At 38.6% G+C, this 25,106-nt stretch overlaps 1 protein-coding gene across 10 annotated transcripts in view; it reads right to left on the bottom strand.

Moving 5' to 3' along the window:
- The window catches only part of MARK1 (microtubule affinity regulating kinase 1), a 55,034-nt gene that overhangs the window by 15,522 nt on the left and 14,406 nt on the right, over positions 1-25,106 (bottom strand). For 8 of the 10 annotated variants that reach the window (XR_006180591.1, XM_042879675.1, XM_042879711.1 and 5 more), the window contains exons 2-9: positions 18,746-18,949; positions 18,134-18,187; positions 11,580-11,628; positions 10,395-10,460; positions 9,353-9,423; positions 8,324-8,380; positions 3,956-4,192; positions 3,749-3,868 (exon numbers count right to left, since the gene is read on the bottom strand). Coding sequence is in view for 9 of the 10 variants with exons in the window: in XM_042879675.1 (XP_042735609.1) it covers positions 3,749-3,868; positions 3,956-4,192; positions 8,324-8,380; positions 9,353-9,423; positions 10,395-10,460; positions 11,580-11,628; positions 18,134-18,187; positions 18,746-18,949 (858 nt within the window). In the remaining variant the exon portion in view is untranslated. Of the gene's footprint in view, positions 1-3,748; positions 3,869-3,955; positions 4,193-8,323; positions 8,381-9,352; positions 9,424-10,394; positions 10,461-11,049; positions 11,182-11,579; positions 11,629-18,133; positions 18,188-18,745; positions 18,950-25,106 lie in introns of those variants that run through there. The other 2 variants (XM_042879742.1, XM_042879751.1) reach the window with 2 other exon arrangements.

Genomic DNA, 25,106 nt, shown 5'->3' with positions numbered 1-25,106 from the left:
ATCTTCTTACTGTATCTTCTGTTATCTTTCACATTCTTTTTTTTTTTTCCTCATAATAATTAATTACCCGTGCTGTTTATTTATCCTCTGCAATACAAGAAACCAGCTGAACCATCAGAAAAACTACTGGGATGCACTTCCAACAAACACAAGTCTTCCATTTTGTACTTTTCACTTCCATCAGCCTGATCTTCTTGGGCTGAAGGATAGACACACACGCCCTAATCTTAGTTACAGTTCCTGGATGCTACTACAAAACAGACTGTACCACAATAAATAACTCCTTCAAATAATAACAAAGTAGGAAACTAAGGAATAATACAGAAGTGTGTCTATACTTCCTGGAATAATTCAAGACCCTGATCCAAACTGTCATTTTCTTCCTATGCATCTTCCCACTGCAATGGAACTAAAGACGCCACAGTTCAGCTGGAGGGAAAAATGCCTCTTAACTCTGTCCATGCCACACAGGCATTAACTTTAAAAACTTCTCCTGCATTCTTTGAAAATAATTTCCTTCTGCTGTGGCTTGGACCCCTTGTATGCCTGCAGCATCGATCAGCTGGAACACCTACCCATCACTGCAATTTCTCCTTAAGGACATATTCATCATCTTTTTATAAAGCAGCTAAAACCAATTTTTCTCCCACAGCTTGAGGCACACATGCCTCTTCTGGGGACAATACTAATATTGCTTGCTAGATTGACAGAATTGTGAAACAAGTGCCAATAAGTCTAGTTTCCCACAGACTCCAAATATGCCTTGCAAACATCAAATTAAGTTATCTCTAGCATAGAGCAAAAGACTCAATTTTCCATTAATATTACCCAATTCTTTCTATGCAGTGCTGCTGCCAAATTAAAGACACAAATAGTTGTATCCTTACAAGTGCAATACAAAACTTCATACTGGAGCCTATTAACAATTTGCTGACAGTAAGACTTAAAGATTTATTCAAAGTTCTGCCACATAATTCATTTTATGGCTTTTGTGGGTGGCTGGGGTGGGGGGAAGAATTGTCAACATCTCTATACTGCATTTCTGGCACACAAATCAAGAGCTTACTTAGTGATAGATCTTGGTTATTTATTTGTAGCCTTGTAATAACATGATCGACTCTCAAAGGAGTATTGTACAACATCTGCATTTTTTAAATTACCATTATAATACATTGCTAGTTAAATATTTTACTAAACAGAGGATCAGACAGTCTGTTACTGTATGACTCTTAAAACAGGTTCTTACAAGCATTCTGAAATGACACAAATAATCTTATTCAAGGATCAATATTACATCTGTGAAAGTCAGCTGATTACAGAACAGCAGCCTTGGTCAGGGTTATTTAAAGATCTGATTATCATCAACCCAAACTGTATTTCAACCAAATAAAAATTATTGAAGTTTCCACTGAATTTCAAGGCTATGTAATACAAATCTTGCCTGACTCAAGGTCTGTTTTTTTTCTCAAAATGATGTACTTTATTACTGCTTGTAAACACAGCCCTCTTTTGTGGGAATTTCAGTTTTGCTTTGCAAAGAGCTTAAGGATGGTGGTGGAGCAGGGGATTTCTTGAAAACCTGACAGAGTTCCACGTATCTTCCAATACTGCATTCTTTTTCCATCTCTTCCTGGAAGGTTTATAGTTTTACAAAAATGTTCTCTTGCTTCTCAAGTGTTTTCTCTCTGCTGCAACCAAGAAGTCAGCTACACACATCTGAATAAAAGTTTACTTGATTCTTACCAGAGTAAGAGTGGTAAAGCTAACATATGCAGCTCTGATGCTGTGTCAGCCTCAGCTCTGCTGTGAATTCACCAGTGAGCAGTAAAGTACTTCTCCAATATCCAACCCTATTGGATGGTCTGGGAAAAGCATGCATGGGAACCATGAGTGCATGTATGGCTAGGGTTGATCAAGTAGCTGCAAGACAGCACAAGGAAAAACCCTCTCCCCCAGGACAACATTATCCTTCTGCCTTTCAAAAGCTTCTACTAAATATGTACTTCCAATTCTAGTTACGTATTTTTAGAAGTGCTCACACAAATTTAACAGCTGTTTATTTCCAGAGCCCAACTACTAAATACATACTCCAAATGTAATTTTAGGAACACCCATTTAAAATAAGTTTGTACTGCCTCTCCCCCTTTGTTAATGTCCTGACTACTGCCCATACCATCACTGTTTTAGTACTGACTCAAAACACCCCTGTCCCATGTAATATTTATTTCCATACAACCTGACTACTATGCAGCTCCCTGTGAGGCTGCTATGCAACACCTCTCTCCAAGACAAAAAGGAATTTTAAAAGAACTGGAAAATGCCACAATATTTGAATGAAAATGAAAGTACATCTGAAGAGAAACTGCAACTGCTGAAAATCCAGAGAAAAGTAAGATAAAATGGGAATGTATTTCCTAAAACTGAAACATTGCATTGTGAGGAAAGACGAGCAATCTTCCAACGTCTTGTGTGGTGGTTAAGCTCTTATCACAATGTCTTCCAGATGAGAATGGATACAACACAATTAATTAGTGAATATCCAAATAGAAGTCATCACTCACTGCTCTCTTCTGTACAGATTATATTCAAGTTAAAACTACTCATATTAAATCACAAAACAGAATCAGCTTGAAAGAAGCTGCATGCAGACACAGCTCAGCAAATGCATGCTTCCTTGCACAGGTAGCACCCATACCAGGGGGCAGAAGTCACACCAACACAAATATAAAGCTGCTTAAATGGGATTTCATCCCTGGAATTCTATCCACTGCTGCACAACTATGCACAGAAAGATAAAGCAAAGGTCACTGGCGATTAACTCATGCAAATACTATTTTCAAAGCATGTATTTATCTTCTGTTCTACTTTCATCTCTACAGTAAGCAGGTGTTACTTTCAAAAACACTTATGGTATTGCTTGCTGCTGTTATTCCTTTTTTTTTTTTCCCCTGAAGAATTCCTCAAAGATGAAGATATTTATGACCTTGTCCAGCTTTCACCATGTTTTGAATCTATTATCTGATCCAAACAAGTGGGAGCATTTTGCACATTGAAATGTTCTTAAATGACAGTCTTCAGTTGTTGCAATTCACTAACATCTTCTACTCAAGCTGCTTTGTTTCTGGGATGTTTCCCAGGGTTTTGCTTTGGGGAGTGGGGTGGGTTGTTTATTTGTTTTCAGTAAGACTTTTGGTCCCCCTAAAACAGGAGATACCTATCATGGAAATTAAAAGAAGGCTTAAGCAATTACTATATTTTGCTTGTTCTTAATCTAAATTAATCACAGAATCATAAAATAGCTTGGGTTGGAAGAGACCTCAAGGATCATCAACCTTCAACCGCCCTGCTGCAATCAGGGCTGCCAACTTCCATATCTCATATCAGACCGCAGGCTGTCCAGGGCCCCATCCAACCTGGACTTGAACACTTCCAGGGACGGAGCATCCACAACCTCTCTGGGCAGCCTGTGCCAGCACCACACCACTCTCTTGGCAAAGAACTTTCCCAGTATCCAACCTAAATCTTCCCTCCTTCAACTTAAAACCATTTCCCCTTGTTCTGCCATTATCTACCTTTGTAAAGAGTTGACTCCCCTCCTGCCTGTAGGCTCCCTTTAGGTACCAGAAAGCTGCAATGCGGTAACCCCACAGCCTTCTCTTCTCCAGGCTAAGCAAGCCCAGCTTCCCCAGCTGAGATAATACTTATCATTTATTTATTTATTTTAAAGGAAAAAGGTATAATTACTTACTTCCAAGCTGCCTCGTTTTATTGGATTCAGTACTAGTAGCTTCTTAAGTAGATTTTCACAGTCTGTGGACATATAGAACGGAATACGATACTTCCCCCTCAGTACTCGCTCCCTCAATTCCTTTAAAATAAATTTTTAAAAGATGAACCTACAAATGACACAGAAAACTTAAAGAAGAAAAGCCTAGATTTTATATTAAAAGCCTACCTTTAGATTCTGTCCATCAAATGGCAACGATCCGCTTACTAGTGTGTACAATATCACTCCAAGACTCCACACATCCACTTCAGGACCATCGTATTTCTTTCCTTGGAAAAGTTCAGGAGCAGCATAAGGTGGGCTTCCACAAAACGTGTCCAGTTTATTACCAACTGTAAATTCATTACTAAACCCAAAGTCTGCAATTTTAATGTTCATATCTGAATCAAGTAGAAGGTTTTCTGCCTAAGAGAAAAATAAAAGAAGGACAAGCTAGGTAGAAGACCAATATAGCACAGCATTTAACACATCATTTAACAAATGAAAAATTCTTTCATCTTCTGCATCTTTCTTGCATTAAGAAAGGAACTAATCCCCCTTAATGTATTACTAAGATTGAAAATTGACTGTATTTAGTTAGGAAAATAGAACTGTTAAGTGTCAGATTGAAGCACCTGGATTTCTCAAAACAGCAGTTTCAGGTTTTGATGGTTTTCTGACACCGTGGAGCATACACTGAATCCCAAACATTCATCTTCCATTTGGTGGGGTAGATGTTAGAAGGCTCTCAAGACTTGAAAAGCCACGTGTCCTACCTTAGCAACCTGCACCAAAAAATTCTCCCCACCTTATTGCTAGCGCTTTGCTTTAGCAGTAACAACATTAACACTCAAATCTTACACTGTATGAAAAATGGAGTATTATACATCTCAGTGTTAGTGGGCATTCAACTACAACTGTGTGAATAGAATGCATTACAAATATGCAGAAGCAAGTATTCGGGAATCCAAAGAGTCAGTGACAGTATTTTATACCTTAACATCATAGGTAGGGCAAAAGATAAAAAGAATATGGTTAGGGAAATTTTCATATGCTACTGGAAAAGAATAAAGTGCATTTCCTAAAACAAGGATGCTATGCATTGTGTGCAGGAGAACTGCAGTGTTTACTCATCTGTGTCCAGGCTCCTGATGGACACATCATCAGCACTACTTCCCAGAAACTAATAAGTGCAGGAATCTCTTTTTCTAACAGGTCAGGCATTTGCCAAAGTGCGATGTTCTCTTAATTGCCAAATGTCAGCTTTATAGCTAACACTGAATTCTCTCATCAGATGCTGTGCTCAGTTGAGTCCTCTTCGAAACAGATCAATAACTGTTCTTTCCTTCCACTTGGAGAAGGAAACAAACAATCAGAAAAACCAGCACCACGCATCTCTTGGCTTAGGATCACTGAACATGTTTACTTTGCTAACAGCAGTAAATATGCGTTCTCTCCTTCCTCCTCCCCCTCATTGGCTTTACTTTTAATAATTTCATCACATTCAATGACTAGGAAAGGAGTCTACCAATATATCAAACCAATAGCTGGGGGACAGAATTTAGCCTTTGTCAGGAACAAAATATAGCCCATTTTCACTAACTTATTTTCCTGGAAAATATTTTATTTTCCCAATTCATGACCTGTAATCTCAGCTGGTTCCAGCTGATGTGCCTGCAGACACACTCTGAAATATTTTCCAGATTTGACAGCCTTCTACATTACTGCACAAAGACTTCATTTTCCTTGTGGTGAAAACATTACTGTCAGTGCAGCTGCTCAGCGATTACAATAGTCCTCCTAGTTCAACAGTACACAGCTACCCTAAGACTCTGCACTTTTAGGTTTCTTATTCAGACAAAACCACTAAAAAACAACAGCCCACCTATTCTCTTTCTCCTCCTCTCCCCCCCCTCCACACACACACACACACACACACACACACACACTTTTAATATGCCAAATAACAAGACTATAATCTTTTTGCCTAGATATTCAGATCAAAAAGCATTAACAGTCACTGGAAGAGTATGATAAGACTTGTGCATCATATTGTGAGCACAAAGCTGGATTCAGTTATAACCCTTTCTACTCAAGCTTCTTAGTTTCACAGAAGCAAATCAATGGGAGACAGTTTAAGTAGCAGTGGGCCCCTTTTCCCAGAATACACTGGACTCACTTGCACCTTACATGCCTCTTCCTACTTGAGTCAGAAGTAACTTATATATCATAGCTTACCCTTATTCCTCTTAAAAAAATACAAAAGCTCATCAAATCCCCACTGTAATACTAGACCTCTGTTTTAAGGTGCTAATGAAATAAATTGGTCAGCCATGCCCGTAACTTGGAGAAAACTATCAGAAGCAGATGTGAACACAGACAACTTTACAAACTGTCTCTTCCTCCTTTTTCTCACTTAAAACTTTGTGTGGAGCTGGAGAGATGACAGACAATGGTTGGAAAGGAGAGAGGAAGTGAGAACACTTCCTCATAACCATACATTTAGTCCTTTTCGCTCTAGGTTATGCATTTTCCATTGGCTAAGCTGACTGGTTCTCAATCACACTTCATGCTGAACATTTCAAATGAGCCTAGCGTAACTCTATGTAAGAGAAAACATAGAGAGGAAAGTAAACTAACGCATGATTTTGGAGTCTTTCTGTCTATCTTGAAACAAGGAAAAAGAACAGCAGCAGAGCACTTACAACAGGTGTTAAAAGGGATACCATGCAAATGCCACAGAGCAGTTTTCCATAGTCTTCTGAGTTACATGAAGAGTCAAAAACTCATTAAGGTTGGAAAAGATCCCTAAAATCATCATGTCCAGCTGTCAACCCATGTTCATTAACTACATCCACATGTTTCTTGAACACCTCTAGGGATGATGACTCTACTGCCTGGGCAGCCTGTGCCAATGCCTTACCACTCTAAGAATTTTTTCCTAATATCCAACCCGAACCTCCCCTTGGCACAACTCAAGGCCACTACCTCTTGTTCTACCGCTGTTACCCAAAAGAAGCCGACCCCCACCTTGCCACTGTCTCCTTTCAGACAGTTGTATAGAGCAGCAGTGTCTCTCCTGAGCCTCCTTTTCTCCAAAATGAACAATCCCAGTTTCACCAGCCATCCCCCATAAGACTTGTGCTTCAGACCTTTCATCAATTTCACTGCCCTTTTCTGGGCACGCTTCAGGGCCAAAGAAGCGTATGCATGCTAAGCAGCTAAGAAGGGAATTAAGGGTCAAGGCTGCAAAGGGCTCTAGGAGAAAGAGCAAGATGCAGGATGCTAAATAAATACAGCAAGAGTCAATTATGTAGCTGTGCAGATCAAGCAAGTGCAAGGCAAGGGTAAGGAGACAGACAGCTTTCTCTTCTCTCCCACTCTCAGCCTCATGTACTTAAAAGGAGACCAATGAAGGGAGCTCTTCAGTTGAGCCAACAGGCACTGCAGATCCAGCCTTCTAGAAAGCCCGTAACAGTGGCAGGAGCAAGCTGCTCCAGGGTGCTTGACAAAACATTAGAAGTGCCAAACCACCACATAAGAAGGAAAAGAATTTATTGTATTTATTTTTAAATCAAGATTTTGTAAGTTTTTTCCTTCCATTCTGACTTAAGAGCACTGGCCGCACAGTAGCACCTCCAGCATCCAACAACAACAGTGCTGGGCAAGAAGGACTCAGCAGTAAAGGATGGATTGTGTGGTACCGTACATATGCCAGTAGCTGGCATATCAACAATTATTAGGGAACAGGTTTGTAAGAAAGAGGTTGAAGGCAGAATGCTGGAATTATTCAAATTAATCTTTTCACAGATATTTAGATACACTAACAAAAAAGAACCTACAGCAGTGTTTTCTCTGTAAACACAGACATGAAAGCAAGAGTACAAGCCAGCTTTTGGGTGAAGATCTTGTGTCCAAGTTCTATGATATCTAAACTTGGCATGAAGACAACTTCAGACTAAAGGCTTAGGCTGTGCATGCAACTGCAGAATTCTTTAACAGGGCCTGGTATTTGTGTACAGGAAAAAAAGCACCAGAAAGCATTTAAAAAAAAAATAAAAGGAAATTGGAATAATTTATGTTTATCGTCAATGTATTTTTTGGCCTGAATTGAAGTATAAATCAGAAATTCATATGAATTAAAAATCTTACTTTTTTTTTTTTTAATGAATCACTAAGAAGTGAATATTTTCTATATCCTGAAATACATACATTTTTTAACTGAAAGTAGTTTAATTAAGTGGTGTTGACTGCTGCCATTGAACTTTTGCAGCTTCAGTAAGTAGATATCCGTATGCCAGCAGGTATAATTCTTCAGAGAGCACATCTTTCTCTCAGAGCCAAAACTGAGATGAAAGTAGCACACATTCTGTTCTTGTCTTACCCCTGTTCCAACAAGCAAGCTACACTGTTTCTGTGCTTCAGAAAATCAAAAATAAAACACAAAGAGATAGTTCCCATATCCATCTGTTCAGAGTCTACAGCAAGGATAAATTTATATAATGAAATTAAGTCTACACTGTCAATCATTACAATGAAGAATGAATAACAGTTTACCTTAAGATCACGATGAACTATGCACTTCTGATGACAGTACTGCACTGCAGATACAATCTGAAACACCAAGACAATCAGAGAAATATTTTAGCTTAAATTCAATATAAATTTTTGCATATTATTTAGTAATTTTAGCTCCTGATATGATTCAGCAAAAAAAAAAAAAAAAAAAGTTAATACATACAGCTGTCCTTTTAGAAAACATTCATGTACGTTTCATAAAATCTCAAATACCAAAACTCATCTTCTTATTAAAAAGCGTAATACAAACTCCTCATGCAGGTAACAGATGTGGAGAAGCATCTGTTTTAAACACTGATTGCACAATAGCTATAAAGAGAAATCATAATTTTTTTGAAAAAATCAGTAGCTGAATGTTCCACTTCAGATTTTATCATCTGAAATACCAGTAGCATACCTGCACATTTCATCATCAACAGAACAGTTCATTACACATTGTCATATGTATCTTTTTCATTTGCATAACAAAAAGACAAAGTGAAAAGAAGTTAAAAAGTTAAAAGAAGTTTCTTTACACGTTAAGCATACACTTTAACTCCAAATTTTGCTCATCAATCTATCAAAGCTTTTCACAAAAACAGTGCAAGAAAAAATTAGGATGAATAGGTTTGTAAATAAGATATAAAATCCTTTTACATAATGTTCCTTGTAGAAAACGATGTGACAAGATACAGCAAGAGATATGCAATAATATCTACATCTCTAGATAGAATGTCTGTTAAACTCCAAAATATTCATGAAACGATGAAAACCTCAAGCGAGTCACAATAAAAATGTGGCCCTTAGGAACATCCACTAAAAAGAATCTAAAGCAGCCTATTACTATTTTTAGATGGTACGTAGGAAGCAGATATTTCTTCCACAGCATTTTTTTCGACTCCAGCTTTAATAAACATTACCACAACGATGAACTTTCTCTTTTTTAAAGCAAAAAAAAAAAAACTATGCACACACCCAAGTCTATGTGAAAATACCATAGACTCAAAAGATTGAATGTTAGTTTCATACCTGCCTGAATTTTGCACGAGCTTCTTTTTCTTTCATTCTTCCATGTGCAACTAAGTAGTCAAATACTTCTCCTAAACATAAACACGAGAAAACATCAGTCCTATCAACCACAGTTATATTTTTGACTGTAAAGCACAATCAGGCAAAGGTTGAAAACAAACCCTCCTCTTTTCAGAGCAGAAATAGAAGCAGACAGGAAAAACTGCATTTCACCGCTTGCATTCATTTACTTTTCTAGACATGTAACAGTCAACAAATACAAACATTAAAAACCTTTGTACTAAGACTTCCTCAGTTATCCAGCACAAATCTAAAAAACACTATGAGACAGAACAAAATGACTCGTGATCTTAAAAAACTTGTGTTGTATATAAAATATGCTGGGAATCAGAGGACTTATGTCAGATCTGTTCTGCACATCTCTAGATACTTCACTCAGGAGTGCGTGCACTACTTCTTTTCTTTCTTCCCAGTTGTTCTCTAAGATAAAGTCGCTAAAATTCTGCCCAGACCTTGATCTTTGCACTGTGTGACAAACAGCCCTTCCTAACTGGCCTTGTGCTGGGTTCCCTTCCCACGTTCAAACAGTTTCGTTCAGTTGATAAGCAGCTTCCCATGCCATGCACTCACTGTCCATTATGCTCTTTATGATCTGCTGGTCCCACTTTTTCTTATTCCTTATTCACATCCCCTGGACCTGCCTCTCCAAGTGTTTAGCACACATTTTCAAGGTAGAATGAGGACTGGTGCTTGCTTAAATATGGCAGATACTGAGTCAAGTTTTCACCCTGAATTAGCACGAGGTTTTCAGCAGTAAACCTTAGATCAGTAACTACCCTTAAGCACAAATCTAATAGATTACTTTACAGAGCATCATGCAAGCAAGAAAGAGTATGACCTGGGATGTCTACTAGGATGGTTCTGAAGAGTGGACTGGAATAAACCATTAAGCATAAAATCATTAAGTTGTTCCAAGGCACGCAAGTGGCATGGCTTTCTGCATTTCAGTTCATCCTTAAAGCAGAATTAAGAATTCACTTACCCCCGCTGGCATATTCCATTACCAAATACAATGTCTTTTCAGTTTCAATGACTTCAAATAATTTCACTGGAAGAAAAATGAATAAGAGATTGCAGTGGAGAACAAAAGCACAATGCAAACAAACAAAAAAAAAAACCAACCAAATTCTCATTCACAAAGTGAGTATTATTTATTGCCAATGAGAACATTACACTGCAAGGAAATTGTATCTCCTTCAGGTTAGCACTCTTTTGAGGGTGGGGGAGAAAGCAAAATTACTTTCAGGGTTGATAATAAAGCACATTAATTCAGTTTCTCAGAAGTTTATGCATACTATACAAACAGGTTCATGCTAGAATTAGTGTTTAATTTGACAGACTTCCTTCCCTGTTTCACCAGTAAATTGTTCTCTGTTAGAAAACTGACACGCTGACCAACTAAAAACTGAATAGCTACCAGAACTGTTAAATCTGACAGACTTCCCTCAGATACCAATAGCCATCACACATTTAAAACAAACACATCACCACCACAGCTCCTCCCCCGCCCCCCCCCCCCCCAAAAAAAAACAAAAACAAAAGCCAGCAGAAGCTCAGAATGTTGGAAAAGCAACAAACGATTCAAGGGATGAAAAGGGAGTGCCTTGCATGTAGTAACTTGTATGCCTTGTCCATACCTTGTATGCAACAAGCCCTCTGGCCGATTCAGGAACATTAAGTGTCTCTGGAACAAGACTGTCCAGCCCTCCTCAGCCAGAAGAATTGTCATCACAAAGTAGGGCCCTGAAGCTGTGGGGTAGGTGAAAGAACTAAAGCAGAAAGGGAAAATTACATGCTTGGCAAGTCTAATTTTCTGGAAATATCAGGTGGAAGGAGTCTTTCCTAGACTGAAACAATGGAGTTTTGCTCATTTCACCTAAGAAACTAGAAATTTCAGTGTAAAGAGGGAAATTTGGTCCCTTGGCTGACCAGAGTGCTCAATGTCGATGTTTTTCAGGACTATACATTTTATCTCCTCATGTCAATAATCTCGTTTCAAGCAGGGTCAATAAAGTGAGACAGAAATGTATTTGCCCAATGCCTACTGTCCTGTTATCTCAGAAGTTTAAGGAACAAAAGCTTAACAGTGAAGAACATTTAGAATAAAACCCAGAGAGTAAACAGTATAATAAAAAGAAAGTAGTTTGCAGAAATGGAGGACTCCTACCAATATTGGGATGATTCAGTATCTTCATTATTCGTACTTCTCGAAACAACTGTTGGGAAGTAAGAACACATTCTTAGAGTATGTTACTTAAGATAGTATACATAAAAAATAGCCCAGTGAACTCCAGTGAATGAAACCCACACCTTGAATATTATCTAATGTAATAATCAACAATTTAACAGCGAAGAGCATAAATTACGACCAGCCGTTTACAAAAAAAGGCACCCATTTTCAAGCTTTATACGAACACAAAACAAACTAATTTTATAGCTCCTTCTGCAATACCAACTTTTACGGTTTCCTCTGACCAAAAAGAATGGCCTAGGTTGAAAAGGACCTCAAAGCTCATCAAGTTTCAACCCCCTGCTATGTGCAGGGTCACCAATCACCACACCAGGCTGCCCAGGGCCACATCCAGCCTGGCCTTGAATGCCTCCAGGGATGAGGCATCCACAATCTCTCCAAGCAAACACAAGCAGTTGTTATCCCTCTGTGAGCTGACTGCTTTGATTGCTTGCAAGCTCTGTTAACTATCTTGAACTGCCTCTAAGTAAGAGGGCACATGTAAGGTGTACTATCACAAAACAAAAGAAAACAAACAAAAAAATCTTAAGACAGTGTTAAAACAGAATCAGAGACCAGGAATCCTGACATTCCAGACTTCATGCTCCACAGAGGTGAAGTGTAAAAGTTCCCTTTTCTCACAGATGGGTCACTGATCACAATGTCCTTTCTCCTTCCCATTAAGGCTGGAAGGTTTATTACTGAAGTCTGCTTGATGATCCTGAGTCAAGTAATCAAAAACAAACTTGCACCTAAGCATACATCTAAGACAAAAACTTTCTTTTTTAGTTCTTGTTGTTTAAACCAGGAAGAAGACAGAGTTTTAAGAGGTCTTTGCTCTTGCATTTCAAGCATTTTTGGTTTTACCAATTAAATAAGAGATGTTGCAAGACTGACCTAGGGGCTGAAAGGGAAGAAGACAAACAGAAGAAACCTAAAGGGACTACACAGTTTTCTTTAGCAGTATTTACAGCTTTTAGAACCATGTAAGTTGCACTGCTTTACTTCACTGAGCAGCGTATCCCCACTCTCCAATCTATTCACTGCTACACACACTCCAGTCCCAGCAGGTCACTGAAATGCAGGGAAAAGCTCACTGTCTTCATTCAGTACAGCGTTTAACTATTTTGGAAACATTCACTGCAGCCCTCCTTATATAAAAATCTGGCTCAATGACTGTGGCTGTTTTGCTCATCTGATGTCTCAGAGGACATCTCACCATTTTCAAAATTAGTCTTGATGCAGAAGGCTACAAAAAGCACAATGATGCAAGCTGGAGACTGAACACCTCCTGAAAGAGTGGAGTAGCACTTCAGTTAATATATGATGCTTGAGACAACACAAATATTTCTCTGGGAAAACATGAGCAACACCCTGCAGCTCATTTGTGTTCAGAATGGAACACATGGGTGCGTAACACTGCGCACCAGAATGAACTTCTGCAAAATTTTCTTGTTTGTTCACAAAGCCAGTTCAAAACCATCACACCAAGTTGTAAACTAATTCATCAGAAGCTAACAAATCAAAACCAGTGGATTGCATCATAGGACTGCTTGAGAAAAGCTACTAAGCAGATATATGTGCAAAACTGCAATTCCCGCCAGAAGATTGGAATGGAACTTCATAACTTAACAGTATTAACATTAGTATAAAAGTTATGAACAGGTCTTCAGAAGCAGTATTGCATATTAGATTTCTGTAAACAATTTCAGATTTAGAAAAAACACTATAAAGGAACACAATTTTACACATAACATGAAGCACACCACTGTCAAAATACACGTGCATTATTCTTTTCAATATTCTCAAAGGATTTGGAAGTTTACTAATTGGTTTAAGATTCAAAATTGTCTTCCTAGCAACAAGAACTTTCATTTTATGTTTGTAATTTTTCTGCCAGGAATGAAATGGACATAAAAATAAGTTCTGTATTAAGGACAATAGAGCTGACCACCAGCCTCATGCACATACTTTGTTCTATGAAACATTTCCTTGCTCGGGCTCTGAACAGAACACATCATTATGATCCGAGGTTGGGGCATAGGTTTATTCCATATAAATACCAATAGATTTCCCCAGCCCACCCCCAACATCTCATATTACAAATCCTCTTGAATAGAAATTTTTCCAAAAACTGAAGCATATGTTCTCACGTCAAAGCAGATACGCAGTGCTAGTAGTAATCAAGAATACATGAAAAGGTATTAACTGCCTCAACCTTTTACAAGTCTCAACCTTTTAAAAGAACCACATCAACTCACAAAGGTGAAATAGGGCATTTTCTTCTTGGAGAGCAGTTCTGAGGTGCTTGATGGCAGAGATGGCAATTCTGTGATGCTGGTGTTTTGTTTTGTTTGTTTGTTTTGGGGGGTTGTTTTGTTTGTTGTTTACTCCAAAGTACTTATCCTGCAGGTTGAAGTGTGCATGTGTGCTTAAAGCCGGAACCGGGCAAGGCTGAAGCAGCAGAAATTATCTTGGGTGATACTCATCCAAACAGATTACATCAGGCAGAAGATGAATGGAAACTTGCTATTTTACCAGTGGCATGGTGTCTGCCTCTCTACAAATGCAGGTAGCACCAGAATATTGCTCACTCAAAAGATGAAAGCACTGTTTTCCCTTTCCCCTGCCTACCATAAATTTCTAAGACTGTTTTTCAGTCCTAAAAGCATTCCCATTCAGAAAGTTCTCAAACAAGCATTTTATTTTGCAAATGGGTAATAGTCTCTATAGCTTCACTTACAGTACGGGACAGCAAACTCCATACTCAATTTGCAGAGCTTGTACCTGTGAAAAAGGCAGAAGGCCTGAAAATTCAATTCCTGCTTTTGCAGTTTCATTTTTCAGCACACACACTGCAGAAAATGAAGAGATCTGCTTGCCGTCAGGTTGACATCTACAATCAGGATTGACTGTTTTAAGTCACTAAAAATCAAACTAAAAATCTTAGCAAGTCAACCTAGTTTCTGAATCAGTATGAGAAGGGACGCTAAAAAATAAAACAAAGAGAAAATAGCTGCAAACAGATAACGCAGAGAAGATGTGGAACAATTTCAATCACTTGTTTTTGTTGTATTATGAAGAAAGTCGAAAGAAGCTAAATTGTGGCCTAAGATATGGTTAACAAGTACAAGGCCCAGTGAACTGCTGAAATGGGGAAACCTGAAAGTGTCACTTACTAATGAAGCCTACTCAGAACAAAAGCACCTTCTGCTCTCCAAGTGTTTTACGTAGGAGGACCAGAATGCTATTTCAAAAACATCACCAGCAAAGCCAATACAAGAAGATGCTTTCATGTAACTGACATGCAGAAAATAGAACAGGTATTGACATAAATTCAAGTTATGAAACCCAAATGCTTACATTTGGGAAAATGTTACTGTCATGACAGTGGAAAAAGCCAGGTCAGAACAATGCACTATTATCTGGACAAAAGTCCACAATAAAAGCCCATTTTGTCTCTTACGCAGGTGCTCACAGAACGAGAACCACACAGTGAAAAATTAGAAAGGCAAACAATTCTTAATTCAATGCTGCTGACCTATTTAAATAGAGGTCCTGAAGCAAGAAGAATATTACAACTTAAGACAACTTACCACGTTGCACGCCAGTGAGCCCAAATGGAAAATTCACAAGGACAGCTTATTTCTGTCATTACTTGACACCTGATGTTTTTATTTGACTATACCTGCAAAATTGCTTGGCCATTCAACACGGCACAAATTGCGGCTAAGGTCAACCTAAACTTTCATTGCTTGCATGACACTAGCAGCAACTGAGTACACGCTCAGATATTTGCTTACAAGTTGGAAGAGCACATGTGAAACGAGGATGCTTCAGCTCATTCTACCCAATTAGGTCAGCAGCAAGTACTAAAGCAAAGCCTAATTGCCCTTTGTATCCTTTCTATGGCAGTAACAGAGAAGGCACAGAGCTCATTCACAAAATCCAAGATCACTACACTTCTGTCACGTCTGATTAATAACACACATCCCAAAGTTGTACTGAAGGCTGCACGTTTTGCTGACCTGCACACAACTTACTGCTTCCATTAAGTGACAGTATTCTCAGCTACGCAGCTTCTGATGAGCTCAAACTCAGGACTGGCATTTCTGTGGTAGTAACTTGCTTTAGCATTCTGCTATAAACACTCACTAGAAAAGTATCAGTTCCTATTTAAATCATGGTACTATCACCATTCCCCGCTTCCAGTGTTACATCTTAAAGAAAAGTTGACTGCTTAACAGTCCTACACACAACTTCAATGGATAAAATAATAAAAATTCTGGCCACACTGAGATTCAATAAAACATAAGGAACCAAATGTTTCCATTTTTCTTTCTGTACTTAACATTATAAAAGATGACAGTGAAACTAGGAGATTCCACAGAGCAACTTCTACATATTTTTCTTATTTTTAATGCAGATGACATCAAATACTAACAGTAATTCTAACCCCAATTATTTGCATGAATTATAACTCATTTATCAATAAAGCAATTACTGATGTAATAAAACTTTCTGAAAAACGTAAGCATGAAGTCTCTAAAGCTACAAAAATACACAGAAATTAGGAGTTAAAATAAATAAGACCTAGACTGTTAAAAGTTTACCAAACAAAAACCAAGAACTTTTTAAATAATTATAAGTAAAGTAAAAAGATTAAAGCAACCCAAGCAGCATCACATCTAATCAATGGCTTCTTTTTTCTTCCTCCGACTGTACACTTCAATCCTCGCAGATGTTTAAAAGGCATTGTTTTTAAAAGAGCATCTAAATCTTCCTCTCAGTGAGAACAAATCTTTCATTTTCCCTATCCTAATATACACACAGAGCTCAAAGGTAGTTAAACTCTATTGTATGCCATAATCCACAGACTGAAGCATTTCTTATCTCACAACCTAACAGTGCTTAGAGCACAAAGGTCACTGAACACTCATTCATCCTGTTTTTGTTTGCAATTTTTGCCTTGTAAGTGAAAGAGAACGTATCAATTTGAAAATCAGAAATCCAATACTTTTGAAGGATATGTTGATTATTTCCACAAAAATACTCCTCATTTATGATAGAAACATATTGAGCTTTACATCTCCACCAACAGCTTCTCATTAATTTGTCCCAAACTGTCACTACAAGACTTAAGAAAAAAAAAAAGTGTTTTCTGTAGATTTGGATGTTAATTTCTGTTTTCTTGTAAAGCAGTGTAGAAAATGGAACAATTCATTTGGAGATTGGAACTAAAAGGCCACTCGATTGAAACACACTGGCAAAACACATCTTTCACCTCCTTATTGCTCAGTCCTGCTCATCTAACTGTCCCACTGTAATTACCAAGCTAGATACATGAACAAGCTACATGAGCAAGATAAGGTTTCCTCCATATACTCTGTCAAGTACTGCTTTGATGGGTCCCTCCTCACCAACTTGCAAAGAGATTTTCTTCATACAGGACAGGCCTTAAAGACAGCAACACTTTTGCATGGACTCTGCTCAACAGATTGAACTGAAGAAAATCCCCAAGAACTTATGCACAACAAAAATACCACAGAGCAGAAATTAAACAAATAAAAGAGCTAAAAGAAATTAAAGCTAAGTTATTCACAACTCTCTACGTACAAAGTTACACAAAAAGACCCAAAAATGACAGCCAGAGATAAAGGAACAGCAATAAGTCTCAGCTTCTTTCTCATTCTACAGTTACAACAGCAGTCAAGTATCTATAAACAAAAAAACACCCTTTTTCTTTTTAATGGGTAACCTCCAGTAGGACAAAACCTTTCTGTGCTTTATTCAAAACACAAATATACGCAAGTTAAATGGCACAAATAAACAGAAGACAAAGAACAAGAAAAAAAACCAAAAACAATTTATTAAAAAACTTATTACAGCATGACAGTGCCTACGTAGGGCTTCTGAATGTCTATCTGCAGGTACTGACAGTGCAACAAACCAACCAGAATGTTCCAATTACCTCCACTCAATTCTGTACACAAAAGTAATTGCCAAGGGTCACTTCAGTTTAACAAATGTTTTATTGAAGTTGCAAGAACAAAAGTAAAAAAAAAACAACAAAAAAAAAAAACATTAAAGCCATAGAAACTGGCCCTCTCACAACTCCACAAAAAAACAATTACTCCATTAAAGAAAAATCCAAGAAAAACACTGTTCTTTATAGCATTTAATCTTGATTTAGTGTGTAGACAAGTTATTTGTGTAACAAATTAGACACACATTTTATTGTCAGCAAAAACTGAGGCCATAGGAAGAAGGAAGAGCAAAGTAGTGCTTAGTTAGGAACTGTAGAGTAACTGCTAGCAAACAAATTGCACATGCACATCGCAGTGAAGGCTGTAGGATACCAGTGTCTCCAGAGGTCACACATACACAGAGATGTTTATTTAACCAGATAAAAAGACCAAATATTTTTGTAAAGGAAATAAAAGGTCGAAGTTCAACTGATTATAGTTTCAGATACCACGATAGGCTCTTACCTTTTGCAGACTAGTAGGATTTAGCTGGGTTTTATCTATTATTTTCACAGCAACCTTGGGGAAGGAAAAAAAAAAGAAATTCAGATTAAACTCGGAGAAATGTGTGAATGACAATATATTGCATATCTGTGAGCAACAGCATACATGTGCCTTTAAGACATGCATATGTATGCTTTTACGCATTTCAGCAGGCAAAATTTTTCAACAATCAGGCTCTACAAGCAGGAGTTCAGGGCTTTGCCACTGGATCATACCACAGTAGAATCATTTTATACTTCTGTCAGTATTTGGACAGAACAGTGTTATCCTGTTTGCTCGAAAACCACCTCTCCCAAGTACCAAAACATACTCTACCAGTAAGGTTTTCTTTGGTTTGGGGAAACGAGAGGATGAACGGAGCTCCTCCCAAAAAACCCAAAATACCCTTTGGTGGGCAACAAACTTCCTGACCTTTTTTCCAACCACTCGTACAAAAGAGAGGCTCTTTTATTGAGAAAGGTAAAAGGAAAGTAGAAATACTCATTATAAAGATAGCCAAAGAGTACATGAAATATCGTGACAGCTTTTTTTTGTTTGTTTGTTTGTTTTGTTTTTTTTTTTGAGAAGCCTTACCTCCCTTCCAGTAAGAACATGTCTTGCCAGCTTCACTTTGGCAAAATTTCCTTTTCCTATTGTTTTCAGTAAGCGATAATTTCCAATGTGAGGATGCTCCTCATTTGTAGACGTAATTGAGTTCCTACATCGGGGGATGTTCTGTCTGCTACCGGACTTGATAGGCTGGACGTGGGGTTCAGTGTATCCATCCACAGAGGTATGCTGGAAGAAGATAAAACACTTGAGAATTTACCTACTTGGATTTCAGATTGTTGCAGTTAAATAAATTAAAAGCCAAAAAAAAGCATGGAGGAGAAGGAAAGAATTTACTTTTCGCAAGTATGTCTGATACCCAGACTGTAGCCTAAGCAGAGCACACTGCTTTTGTATACAGTTTGATGCACGACTCAAGAAAAAGGTCTGAAGAAAGATTTTTACCAACTCCCAAAGTAAAACTAGAGACACACAAGCAGGGACCAATAAGCCATTACAGACCTCCTCTAATACAAAACCAGGTCAAACTATAAACCGTGTTTCTAATACACAATCTCAACCAAATTTAGTCTTTAAAAAAAACACAGTACATTTTTTTTTTTGGCACATGTGATAACAAAGTGTTGCTCAATTTTTTTCCTCCAACTCCCTTCATCTCACGTAACGTTACAATAAAATTGTATTTTTTACATAAGATGTGTTCCCCAAACATGCTTGCATCTTTCTGTAAGCCACAGAAGTTCTTGGAGTAGTAATGAAGTAATGAACAACCTACATCTTTAGTTAAAAAGTCAGGAGAAAGAAAAATACCATGAGGGCTCATAACTATACTTCAAACCTCAAAAGCCTTAATAAGAATGCAATTTTTAATACAAGTCTGTACATTAACTCATGTTAAACATAACTGAAACTTGCAGTGCTTCTGTACTACCCACTTTCCCATCACATAATGGGCAAGACACATGTAAGACATGAACCTGGGGGTGCTGATCAACACTAGGCCAAACATGAGCCAACAGTGTGCCCAGGTGGCCAAGAAGGTCAGTAGCATCCTGGCTTGTATCAGAAATAGCGTCGCCAGCAGGACCAGGGAGGTGACATTCCTCTGTACTCAGATCTGGTGAGGCTGCATCTTGAGTGCCATGTTCAGTTCTGGGTCCCCCACTAGAAGGAAGGCAACGAGGCCCTGGAGCATGTCCATGGAAGGGCAAGAAAGCTGGTGAGGGGTCTGCAGCACAAGTCTTATGGGGAGCTGCTGAGGGAGCTGGGAGAGGTCTGGAGAAGAGGAGGCTCAGGGGGAGACCTTATCCATCTCTACAACTGCCAGACACAAGGACATGGTGAGATGGGGGTCAGCCTCTTCTCCTGGATAACTGGGGATAGGACTAGAGGGAATGGCCCTAAGCTGTACCAGGGGAGATTCAGGTTGGATGTTAGGAAAAATTTCTTCTCTAAAAGAGTGGTCTGGCACTGGAATGGGCTGCTGAGACAGGTGGTGCAGTCACCATCCCTGGAAGCGTTCAAGAAACATTTGGATGTCACACTGAGGGATATGGTTCAGTGGGAAATACTGTGGTAGGTGGATGGTTGGACTAGATGATCTTAGAGCTCTTTTCCAACCTTGGTGATTCTGATTCAAAGATACAAATGGGTCTCGGAAACCCATTCCAAACAGAAACCAAAGTACTAGAAGATGTCAAAAAGGGGTTAGTGTTTCTGTATTTCAAGTATTCTTGTATCAGAGGCAAATTAAATGATCTTAGAGGTCTTTTCCCACCTTGGTGATTCTACGACTTACATGTAAAATTTAGCCTTTCATCTTTTCCGTTACAGATTTTAAGGCAGGCAAATGCTGTAGGTAGAAACAGTAAGTGCTTAAATTGTGTAGCAGAACGGCACAACTACTCATCCCAGGTCTCTGAGCTCCTAGTATGCGTCAATCACAAACAAAACTTGAGACACCGTAGTATTTGTTTCTTTATTCATTGCTTCACTCAAGAAGTGGCTATCTTGGTACCTTGGTACACAGTACTGTGCCTGTTCACAGACCAAAGGTTTCTGGATCTTTCACCTTCAACTGAAGAGAAGAGCCAGAAAGCAGCACTAAGTTGTCCTGTAAGCTCTCCCACCCAGTCATTTGCTAGGCAAGTCTTTATTTTCTTGTACAAGATAGAATTTGAGGTGATGCTTCCAACTTTAGCATGTGGTTATTACAGACTGATGTCAGCCTGCTCCTGTAAACAGCAAGTTATTTCAGTCCATGAGCGCTAGTAGAACTTGGAAAACTAGCAAACAGCTGCAATGAAACTGGGAAAAAAACAAGGAGTACACCACAGCCAAAATGTACCTACCAAATGTAGCACAGCTCTCTTTACATCACCTCTATCATTATTCATCACAGCCAGGACAACAGTCCTAAATATAATTTTCTGTTCAGCTTTTCATTATCTGAACATCTCTGCAAAACACTACTTTACCCCCACTGCTTAATTTAGAGCTAGAATATTTTCCAAATTATTTCAGAACCAAGCAAGTCAGGCATATTAAGATTCTGTATATCAGTCAAATTTATTCAGCCATAAAACACCACACTAGCAATAGTATTTATTCTTCAGAAGCGCATAATTAAATACTTTGTGGACTCAGAGGATCAGAAGGACAGCCCCAGGCTAACAGGCTGTGAAACATTCCTTCAACATAGGACTCCAGTCTTGCATGTGATAGACAGAGCCCAGATGAAAATCTTATTTAAGAAAACATCCTGCAAGTCATTATTTGTATAGCACTGACCAGGAATATTCCAGTCAGACCTCAAACCCTGTCCAGAGCTCCAGCACTGTTATACAAACCAGTTTTAAGTATCTGAGCTTATTTATGCACACAATTAAACCTTGTCGTGAAATAGGATGCCTACTAGAAGCATTAGCAATCCTAATATTAATTGCAAATTTCATACACATCATAGGATTAGCCTCCTTCCAGTAGGTACTTGAAAGGATCTTTTAGATAAGCGTTTGGATGGGCAACAAAACCAATGCCACTGGCAATGGGAGAGAGCGTCGCTCAAGAGATCATTTTCATGCAGATTTAAGAGGGAAATCAGTTATCAGACGAGATAACACGGAACTTATCTGAAGAGGAAAAAAAGCACACGAGGTTCATGGTCGTAACTCTGGATTTTGGTCTGTGACAGAAAATGTCCCTTTCTAGTTTCATAACTCTTCCCCTTAGACAGCTTATCTTCTTAGTAAAGCCTTCTCCACAGCTATGGCTCAGGATGTCAAAATACACGCATAAAAAAGGTTAAGTTTCTTAGCCTGTGAGCCACGTGCATATAATTTCTGAACGAGCAGTGAATATATTTCTAATTACTTTTCTGAAGTTTTGAAATAAACCTCTTTCACACAAACAGCTCGCTGTTGTTGGGGAACATAGAGGAATTCACAGACGAAACTAATCAGCTTCTGTAAATCAGTATTAAATGAAATGCAAACATGTCAAAATTGAGACATCAAACAGACAACAAAAAACAAAACCCACAACAAAACTTAGATCACATAATAGCATATCAGAGATTTCTTCCAAACAACACTAAAGCTGAATTCAACAGAATCATGCAATATCCACAAAGTAGTTTTAAGACATTTCTGGTCCATTACAATACATTCATTCATTATGCATCAGCTACTGTGAGGCTATTTTAAAATGCCATTTCAGAACAACCACCTCTAAACTCTGAGAAATTTGTCAGGATGCTGTAAACAAGTGGGCTGTTAATGAAAAATAAAAATCCCTACCATCTAATAACAGTCCTAGCTAACAACCTGCAATTCCTAGAGAGGGTTTTTTAGTAAGGGATTCTGATATTTCTCTAGATATCTTAAATTTACCTTGACATCTATGTAATGGGAAATAGCTGTCACGGTAGATACAAAGCCTGTGCTTCTCTATTGCACTTATTCAGCATCCTTCCATTGTTTAGCTACCACTATTATATATTCCCACTGATTGCTTTAATGAAACTTGCATCACCAAATACAATACCCATTCTTATAATCTTAAGAAGTCCCCAGAACTATTCTGGCCACCAAACCACATTCTCTTTCAATTAAACACGTAAGGCCTTGATAGCCTTTGGAGCTGCACCTAACTTCCACACATCAATATGCCTATCTGCATACCTCATCAGATTAAGCAAACTTCTTAGTCCTGAATTTTCCTCTTCTTGAATTACCCAAGTCAAATTCCTCAGTGCAGTCACCCACAGAACTGAAGAAAGAACACACAGTGCTAGATAAGGCACAGCATCACGTTTCTGCTCTCAATATTATCTCCTGCTCTGAACTTCACTTTCTTGCAGCCAATTTTCATGTTCATTACCCCTTTCAAGGCACTTTTAAGCATGTGTCACACACACAAGCATTTGTAACAGCAGTCATATTTTGCACTGGTTATTTGGATAATCTTGCAGAGAGAGGACTCTACACGCCTCAGAAACTTTCTTCTCTATAGTTCTGACTTGTAACAGCTTTGATGCACAATACAGGGGCATGGACAAAAAGAAGAGAAGGATGAGATGTCATGTCCTGGACGTCTGCTTGTTTTTGTACTTTAACTGCTTGCTATCTGTAACTACTGATTCGTTCCCTAAGAGATTCTCACAAAACACCTCTTTTCCCTTTCGCTTAAGTAACAACCAAACCAAAGTAGACGAGTTGAATTTTTTTTTTTTAAAGTTATGGCAAACCTCAGCATGAAACCAACACAGATGTTCAGATCTGCTTTTTCAGCATCTTCCGTGGAGAGCTTCAGGTACAGTGGGAGGTGTGGTGCAACTCCAAGCTGCAGGTGACAGCATCTGATCTCTCAGCTACTGCCAGAGAAGGACTCACTGTTATTCCAGGTAAACCTCATACCTGCACAAAACCACTGCTTACTCTTGCCACAAACACCCATCATGCCATACCACAGTTCCTAAAGCACTTCTGATCTTCATCAAAAGATTATCAGAGCATGATCCACTCTAATGTTCCATGCAGTACACAAAAGAAAGTAGTCTGAAAGGGATAATTAAAAAGACAAAAATGTATGTGTACGCGCAGAATTCTTTTCTTAATCCCTTATCAGCAGCTAAACTAGACTATGAACGCATGATAGGAACTTTGTTACTAAAAGAAATGAAACAATCACCTTATTCCACTGAAACAGGACAATGTGCAGGATGCAACTCAAAAGCACACAAGAAAGAACCCCACAAAAATACTGTAAGGGAAACAGAACGAATAGAATATTTTAATTGGATGTCAATGCATGGTGGAGAGAAAAGAGAATGAGACAAAATCGTGAAAAGCTTGTCTTTGACTTGTACCCATGTGCTGAGCCTGCTCCTACAGGCTTTCCAGCAGTGCTCATTGAAAGTAATCAACCACACGCATGCGCATCTCTCTGTTTATATCTCATTTACATAACATGAAGGAATTCCAGGCATGAACTTCTGGAAGAGCTTGAAGTTATCAGCAGTAAGAAACAATGAGTTTGAATACAATTGGTTGCAGTCAAGCACGTGCAAGCATTTTATTAACTGAAACCGTAACCCTGAAAAGGATTTCATGCACATACATAAAGTTTTATATATATTTTTAATGTCCAGCCTACACACATGGAGCTCAATAAACAGTATTAAGTACGATACTAAACAGGATAACTTTCATCCCTTTTTTTTTTGTATCTTTCCTCTTCTCCTCAGTTGTAACTTTCTCTACTTCAGAAACAGCTTCAAAGAAAAGAAACAAACTTACTTCTGCTGCAAGAGACAGTACAACTGAAAGAAAATAGAAAGATTCATTTCAGAATCTTCATATATACTGGCGACAGGTATGCCTACGCAGACCACAGAGTAAATCTTAAAGCTGTGCTTATTACTATGGTTCCTAAGCCCTGTAAAAGCTCTTTTTTAACCTGAAGCGCTCAACACATTTTCACGAGACAGAAGTCAGTTTGCTAACTCCAAGACAGAATTGTTTCTCTAATCACAAAATACAGAAGCTGCAGTATTTACAGGTCTGCACTTCAAGCAATCTAGGACAGAAAACAGAGCGTGTGCCTTATTGCTGCACAGCAACCCAATGCATTTCCGTAGTTCTCCAGAATACATGCAATTCCATATAGAATCATGGAATGGTTTGTGTTGGAAGGGACCTTTAAGACCATCTAGTTCCAACCCCCTGCTATAGGCAGGGACACCTCCCTCCAGACCAGGTTGCTCCCAGCCCCATCCAGCTGGATCTTGAATGCCTCCAGGGAGGGGCATCCACAGCCTTGCTGGGCAACCTGATTCAGTGTGTCCAATGTAAGGACACTAACTCATCAAACCCTTCCCACAGCA

The sequence above is a fragment of the Lagopus leucura genome, unplaced genomic scaffold, assembly GCF_019238085.1.
Source record: "Lagopus leucura isolate 7727_CA_CO unplaced genomic scaffold, USGS_WTPT01 Super-Scaffold_73, whole genome shotgun sequence".
Taxonomy (NCBI): domain Eukaryota; kingdom Metazoa; phylum Chordata; class Aves; order Galliformes; family Phasianidae; genus Lagopus; species Lagopus leucura.
The sequence above is the reverse complement of the archived record's forward strand: the minus strand, read 5'-3'. Positions and strand labels throughout refer to the sequence as shown.